Source organism: Calidris pugnax, unplaced genomic scaffold (genome assembly GCF_001431845.1).
Source record: "Calidris pugnax isolate Ruff unplaced genomic scaffold, ASM143184v1 scaffold280, whole genome shotgun sequence".
In the NCBI taxonomy this organism is placed as follows: Eukaryota; Metazoa; Chordata; class Aves; order Charadriiformes; family Scolopacidae; genus Calidris; species Calidris pugnax.
The window spans coordinates 264012-271817 of record NW_015091123.1 but is presented as its reverse complement, the minus strand read 5'-3'; the positions used below and the strand labels follow the sequence as shown (position 1 = coordinate 271817).

The window sequence follows — 7806 nt, the reverse complement described above, 5'->3', positions numbered from 1 at the left end:
AAAAGGGTTGGGGGGGGCGGGGGGGGGAAAGAAGTGGCAGCATGGAGGGTTGTCATGGAAATAGATGGCAAAAAAAAATTCCTGAGGATAATGGTGGGGTTTGGGTTTCCGGGAGGAGGATGAGGAGGCAGAGGGATGCTCCGAAGGGCTCGGCATCCTTCTCCCAGCAGCATCCCATCGCCCGGCTCAAGGCTGGCTGCCCCGGAGGGGGGGGGACAGAGAGTAGGGACCACCCTGGTTCCCCCAAAAACAGGGTGTCCTGCCAATCCCACATCTTCCAGAAGACAAAATGCTTTACATCAAGCCAAGGATGGGGCAGCGGGAGGGTCTGGTCCCCCCCTAAAGCTCGGGCTGTGCCAGCATCTCCCCCTCGCCCCCACCTCAGCTGGGGCTCACCCACTCCCAGCAATGTCTGAAGGTCTGAAAAGGAGAGAATCCGCCCCAAAATGCACGAAACTCTGGCAACACTCAGGAATCAGCCCCTACATCGCTCCCCTTGGCCAAGCACCCGCATCCTGGCAAGCTGGGGGGGGGGTGGGACATGGCCCCACTGAGGGATGCTCAAGGCATCAGGTCCGGGATGATGGGAGAAGAGAGGGGTGGGAGAGATTTCTCCAGGGACTGGAGGAGCAAAGGACAAAACCCCAGGGAAGGATTTGAGGTTTTCCTTGCCAGGGAGCTCGGTAACAGGTCTACACTCCCGGGCAGGAGAAGATAAAGCAGCCGAAGCGTGTTGCTTTTATTACCTGAGAAAATTGAAGCAAGTCTGAATATATCAGAGAGACGAGAGGTGACTGGCTCGTAGGGTGAAGCTTCATAAAATTCTTCTCCTGGAGTGGGAAGGGAGAGAGAGAAAGGGAGAGAAAAAGCAAATTAAAAACTTAGAGAGAATAACCTCAGCCGAGGTTACGGCCGGGTAGGGGCAACCCCCCCCAGCGTGGTGATTTGGGAAGGAAAAACCATGCTTTACATCAAGCCAAGGATGGGGCAGCGGGAGGGTCTGGTCCCCCCCTAAAGCTCGGGCTGTGCCAGCATCTCCCCCTCGCCCCCACCTCAGCTGGGGCTCACCCACTCCCAGCAATGTCTGAAGGTCTGAAAAGGAGAGAATCCGCCCCAAAATGCACGAAACTCTGGCAACACTCAGGAATCAGCCCCTACATCGCTCCCCTTGGCCAAGCACCCGCATCCTGGCAAGCTGGGGGGGGGGTGGGACATGGCCCCACTGAGGGATGCTCAAGGCATCAGGTCCGGGATAATGGGAGAAGAGAGGGGTGGGAGAGATTTCTCCAGGGACTGGAGGAGCAAAGGACAAAACCCCAGGGAAGGATTTGAGGTTTTCCTTGCCAGGGAGCTCGGTAACAGGTCTACACTCCCGGGCAGGAGAAGATAAAGCAGCCGAAGCGTGTTGCTTTTATTACCTGAGAAAATTGAAGCAAGTCTGAATATATCAGAGAGACGAGAGGTGACTGGCTCGTAGGGTGAAGCTTCATAAAATTCTTCTCCTGGAGTGGGAAGGGAGAGAGAGAAAGGGAGAGAAAAAGCAAATTAAAAACTTAGAGAAAATAACCTCAGCCGAGGTTACGGCCGGGTGGGGGCAACCCCCCCCCAGTGTGGCAACCTGCCATTTGGGAAGGAAAAACCAAAAAAACTTTTAAATCCCTGCCTTGCAACGAAAGGAAAAGCCCACTTGGGACCAGCTCAGCTTAATTCTTGTTAGGTGTCCTTCTGCCAGTCAGGTTTGGTTCAAAGCTGACCTCAAGAATTGAAGGAATTTCGATTTGAAAGGTCACTGTTTTGGGACTACGGCTGCAGAGTCCGCGCCAGCTGCAGCCTGAAAGTTTTAGGGTCTACACTCCACACTGGAGTCATTGCAAAAAAAAAATAATAATCCTAAAAAAAACTACTGTAAAGATTGCTTTCCCCTGGCTCTTCCTCTGCTGCACTTTGGGAGAATGGGAATAATTTCAGTGGGGGAGTAGAGACCCTCATCACTTGAGCACCAGAGCATCACCCACTCTACACTCCAGGGGCTCAAATCTGTCCCAAATCCGTGCTTCCTGGGGGGAACCTGAGCGTGGTCCCTCTGTCCCCAGGCTGGGAGCAAACCCCCTGCTTTGATTTCTTCGATTTCAGTGCAAACCCATGTGGTTTTTGCTACCGGCCCTTCGCGTTACCTCCAGAAGATGCTGATTTCAGGGAGAGCCGGCCACGGCTCTCAGGAGAGGAAATGCTCTCCTCCAACCCCATCAGCCACAAGAAATCAAAAAGAACAAAACAACAAAACCATAAAATATATATATATATATATATATATATAAAAATAACAATCAATGGCTGGACTTTGAAAGCCCCAGTCAGAGGTTGCCCAGCAGCCTGGAGCATCGATCTCTGCTCTGCCTGGCAGCATCCCTGCCCCCATCGGGTGTCTTCGCTGAGGATGAGCCTGGTTGGTCCTGGGGATGGTCCCCAGCAGCCTGGACCATGCCAGGGGTGGTCCCCAGCAGCGTGGTTGGCCATGGGGACACTCCCCAGCAGCCTGGACCGGTCCAGGGATGGTCCTCAGCAGCCTGGAGCACCCCAGGGATGGTCCCCAGCAGACTGGTTGGTCCTGGGGACACTCCCCAGCAGCCTGGTTGGTCCTGTGGATGGTCCCCAGCAGCCTGGACCACCCCAGGGATGGTCCCCAGCAGCATGGACCACTCCAGGGATGCTTCCCAGCAGACTGGTTGGTCGTGGGGATGGTCCCCAGCAGCATGGACTGGTCCTGGGGATGGTCCTCAGCCACCTGGACCACTCCAGGGATGGTCCCCAGCAGCCTGGACCATGCCAGGGATGGTCCCCAGCAGCCTGGACTGGGCCTGGGGATGGTCCCCAGCAGCATGGACAACGCCAGGGATGGTCCCCAGCAGCCTGGACTGGGCCTGGGGATGGTCCCCAGCAGCATGGACAACGCCAGGGATGGTCCCCAGCAGCCTGGACTGGGCCTGGGGATGGTCCCCAGCAGCATGGACAACGCCAGGGATGGTCCCCAGCAGCCTGGACTGGTCCTGGGGATGGTCCTCAGCCACCTGGACCACTCCAGGGATGGTCCTCAGCAGCCTGGTTGGTCCTGGGGATGGTCCCCAGCAGCATGGACCGGTCCTGGGGACGGTACCCAGCAGCCTGGACCACTCCAGGGATGGTCCCCAGCAGCCTGGTTGGTCCTGGGGATGGTCCCCAGAAGGCTGGACCACACCAGGGATGGTCCCCAGCAGCCTGGTTGGTCCAGGTGCCTGCCTGGACCATGCCAGGGATGGTGCCCAGCGGCCTGGACCGGTCCTGGGGATGGTCCCCAGCAGCCTGGACCACTCCAGGGATGGTCCTCAGCAGCCTGGACCACTCCAGCCCACGCTCTACCGAGTTATTATTAGCCTACGGCAGCAGCATTTATCCCGGGTAATTAAGGAGCCACTTGAAACCCTGCGCTGGAAAACAAGCTCGTTAAGAGGAGGGGAGGGCTTGCTCCAAGCCCAGCAGCTCCTCAACGCTCCTCCTTGGAAATCTGGGGGGCTGGCAGGCAGCACTCCAGGGATGGTCCCCAGCAGCCTGGTTGGTCCTGGGGATGGTCCCCAGAAGGCTGGACCACACCAGGGATGGTCCCCAGCAGCCTGGTTGGTCCAGGTGCCTGCCTGGACCATGCCAGGGATGGTGCCCAGCGGCCTGGACCGGTCCTGGGGATGGTCCCCAGCAGCCTGGACCACTCCAGGGATGGTCCTCAGCAGCCTGGACCACTCCAGCCCACGCTCTACCGAGTTATTATTAGCCTACGGCAGCAGCATTTATCCCGGGTAATTAAGGAGCCACTTGAAACCCTGCGCTGGAAAACAAGCTCGTTAAGAGGAGGGGAGGGCTTGCTCCAAGCCCAGCAGCTCCTCAACGCTCCTCCTTGGAAATCTGGGGGGCTGGCAGGCAGAGCTAGGTGGCCAGGCAGGGACACCCCAATGGGACAATGTCTCCAGCAGCTGTGGAGCCCATCACCTTGCATCTGGCCTCGCCACCACCCTCAGGGTGACGTGGGGTGATGCTACACGGGGTGGGGGGGGAACAGCCCCTGATGATGATGATGCTGCTGGTCAGGGTGGGAAGGAAACACCATCCAAGTCCTCCCGCCTCAGGCCAAACCCTTCACCTCCCTGGGTTTCCTAATGTTCCCATGACAAATAGCACCTTTATTAAAGTGCATTTAGGAAACACTGTAACCTCCCAGTATATTGCTTTGCCAATGTAATAAATAATTAAATACTAGCTGAACCCTGCTGCTTGCTAGGAAAATTACTGAGCATTAAAAGGGCAGTGGACTTTTCTTGAGCTCGCGGAGATGCAATTAACCTCCAGGAATGAGGCCGGAGTGAAATCAGTCCTCCTTAATGGCAGGGACAGCCTGGCTCCTGCAGCCCAGGGGCTGGACGGGAGAGGAACAGCATCACCTTTGCCAAGAGGCAGAAATTTGGGGTCTACCCTGGGCTCCTCGTGGCTTTGACACTCACTTGGTGTCTGCTGGTTAAAGCTACGAGCTGCTGGATCTCCTCAAAGCTCCCACCCCTCCTTAAGACTCCGTGTAATCACTTCTCTTCCCACCTCCTCCTCCTCCTCCAGGTACAGGTCCTGGAGTACCCATCAAGCAGTAAAGCATCCCTCATTCATGGTTGCAAAGCCCTCAGAAACTGCTGAATGAAGGCTGCTAATGAGGGGTAGAAAACAATTAAGCAGTAATTCCTGCTCTGGGCTGGTCAGGGATGGTCCCCAGCAGCCTGGTTGGTCCAGGTGCCTGCCTGGACCATGCCAGGGATGGTGCCCAGCGGCCTGGACCGGTCCTGGGGATGGTCCCCAGCAGCCTGGACCACTCCAGGGATGGTCCTCAGCAGCCTGGACCACTCCAGCCCACGCTCTACCGAGTTATTATTAGCCTACGGCAGCAGCATTTATCCCGGGTAATTAAGGAGCCACTTGAAACCCTGCGCTGGAAAACAAGCTCGTTAAGAGGAGGGGAGGGCTTGCTCCAAGCCCAGCAGCTCCTCAACGCTCCTCCTTGGAAATCTGGGGGGCTGGCAGGCAGAGCTAGGTGGCCAGGCAGGGACACCCCAATGGGACAATGTCTCCAGCAGCTGTGGAGCCCATCACCTTGCATCTGGCCTCGCCACCACCCTCAGGGTGACGTGGGGTGATGCTACACGGGGTGGGGGGGGAACAGCCCCTGATGATGATGATGCTGCTGGTCAGGGTGGGAAGGAAACACCATCCAAGTCCTCCTGCCTCAGGCCAAACCCTTCACCTCCCTGGGTTTCCTAACGTTCCCATGACAAATAGCACCTTTATTAAAGTGCATTTAGGAAACACTGTAACCTCCCGGTATATTGCTTTGCCAATGTAATAAATAATTAAATACTAGCTGAACCCTGCTGCTTGCTAGGAAAATTACTGAGCATTAAAAGGGCAGTGGACTTTTCTTGAGCTCGCGGAGATGCAATTAACCTCCAGGAATGAGGCCGGAGTGAAATCAGTCCTCCTTAATGGCAGGGACAGCCTGGCTCCTGCAGCCCAGGGGCTGGACGGGAGAGGAACAGCATCACCTTTGCCAAGAGGCAGAAATTTGGGGTCTACCCTGGGCTCCTCGTGGCTTTGACACTCACTTGGTGTCTGCTGGTTAAAGCTACGAGCTGCTGGATCTCCTCAAAGCTCCCACCCCTCCTTAAGACTCCGTGTAATCACTTCTCTTCCCACCTCCTCCTCCTCCTCCAGGTACAGGTCCTGGAGTACCCATCAAGCAGTAAAGCATCCCTCATTCATGGTTGCAAAGCCCTCAGAAACTGCTGAATGAAGGCTGCTAATGAGGGGTAGAAAACAATTAAGCAGTAATTCCTGCTCTGGGCTGGTTTTCTCTCTCTTTTCTTCTTTTTTTTTTTTCTTTTTCTCTCGGTGCTGACCCAGATTTGAAGGCAATTTCACCCAAGGTGGGGGCTGAGTGCTGGGGTACAGCTCCCCCCAGCCCCACCACCACCTCCTCCAGCTTGAGTCCCAGCTCAGGAGGGAGGTCACAGACCTGTGCCTGTTGTGGCTGCTGGGGATGAAGGCTCCTCCACAGGCTCCATCAAACCAACCCTTTGGGCTCGACCCACTACAGGAGGTGCTTTTCAGCCGGGGTGAGGAACCAGCAGAGGAACAGGGAATCCCAAGGCTCAAATCACCGGCCAAGAGGCCAACACTCAGTGCTGTGGGTGGCCGAGGTCCCCGTCTGGTGGCACAAGCCCTTCTGAGGTCTGTGCCCCTGCTCAAGGGCTCTGGTCCAGACGGTTTTGCACCAGATGAAGCTGGATTTAAGAGCTTCCACACGCGGAGCCAGTCCTAAGCCCATTAAAGGGATCTATACTGTTAAACTGATGCTGGCTCTGCCTCCTCCCCGGGTCTGGGGCCAGCTGGGTGCTGGCAGAGCAGCACAGGGGTGGCAGGAGGGGGCAGACCCCCCCCAGCAGCCCCTCACAGCCCATTCCTTCCTCCCAGCCCAGTAAAAAGCCCCTTTGCAGCCCTGGACCAGCAGCAGGAGCTCCCCCCTCCCCAGTCCTGGTGATGCCCCTGCAGAGGGGTGAGGGTTTCACCCCCCTCCCAACACACACACCCCCCCACACACACCTTCAGGCATTAGATCATCCTGCCTTCAATGAGGAAACCAGCCCCGGGGCCAGGAAAATCGCAGCAACAACCTCTGCACCCCGGGACATCCCCACGGCTGGTATTGAGGGGCAAAGCTGTGCCCCTCCACCTCTCCTCCTCCTCCTCTTCCTCTGGGGCAGGCAGGAGGAGGGAGCTGGGCTGGAGAGGAGCCCTCCCCAGGCTTGTGGGTGCCCAGATGCCCGGGCACAGCATGATCAGGATCAGTTTTTGCTGCAAACACAGCCCCACAGCCTGTTTCTCCCTCACCTTGGTTGGGTAGACCAGCTCTCAGCCCCAGCCCCACCAGCATCCTCCAAGAAACCAGGGGGGGACCACCTTGCCCGGTGTCCTGCTTTGAGCAACACGGGGCTAATTCCTCTTCTAATGCTTTGGGGAATTGGGGAAATCACACTCTGGTCAGAATTGGTGAAAATAGTTACTTTACAGCCAGCTCTGGGGGGTGGGATTCAAAAATCTCCGGTGTGGGGATGAGGAGGAGCGAGACCACTTGCCCCAAGCTGCCACCGGGATTATTTCATACCACAAATGTCACATTCAATAGAAATTGGAAAGTTTGCTGAGGGGTTTCTCTCTCTCCTTTGATGGCTGAGACCCTGAGAACTCCTTGCCCCGGTCCTGGAGCCCTTCCCTTTCTCCCAAAGGGGTCTCAAAGGGTCCCACATGGGCTGTCCCTGCAGGAAGGGACCAGCCTCCTGGGATAGAATGGGCTGGGTATGATCCTTGTGTGATCAAGGTATGATCCTGATCAATATTTGCTCTTTAATATTATTAATATTAATTCTTTAGTAGTATTCTATTAAATCTGTTTATATTTCAATCGTCAGGTTTCCTTGGTTCACGGAATCATGGAATTGTCAAGAGTTGGAAGGGACCTCTAGAGATCATTTGGTCCAACTCCCCTGCTAAAGCAGGTTTTTTTCCCCAATTCCTCTTCCTGGCTGGGGAGGGGTCATGGGGTGATGGAATAATTGTCTAAAGCACAACGTCCAGAGAAGGGCGACAAAGATGGTGAGGGGTCTGGAGAATAAGTCTGATGAGGAGAGGCTGAGGGAGCTGGGGTTATTCAGCCTGGAGAAGAGGAGGCTGAGGGGAGACCTT

General features: G+C 56.2%; 1 protein-coding gene across 1 annotated transcript in view; it reads right to left on the bottom strand.

Annotated features, from left to right (window-relative positions):
* Positions 1-7806, bottom strand: part of GFRA2 (GDNF family receptor alpha 2) — a 38193-nt gene that overhangs the window by 29280 nt on the left and 1107 nt on the right. Inside the window, exon 2 of the mRNA XM_014958411.1 lies at positions 1419-1502. Coding sequence (XP_014813897.1) covers positions 1419-1502 — 84 coding nt within the window. The remainder of the gene's footprint in view (positions 1-1418; positions 1503-7806) is intronic.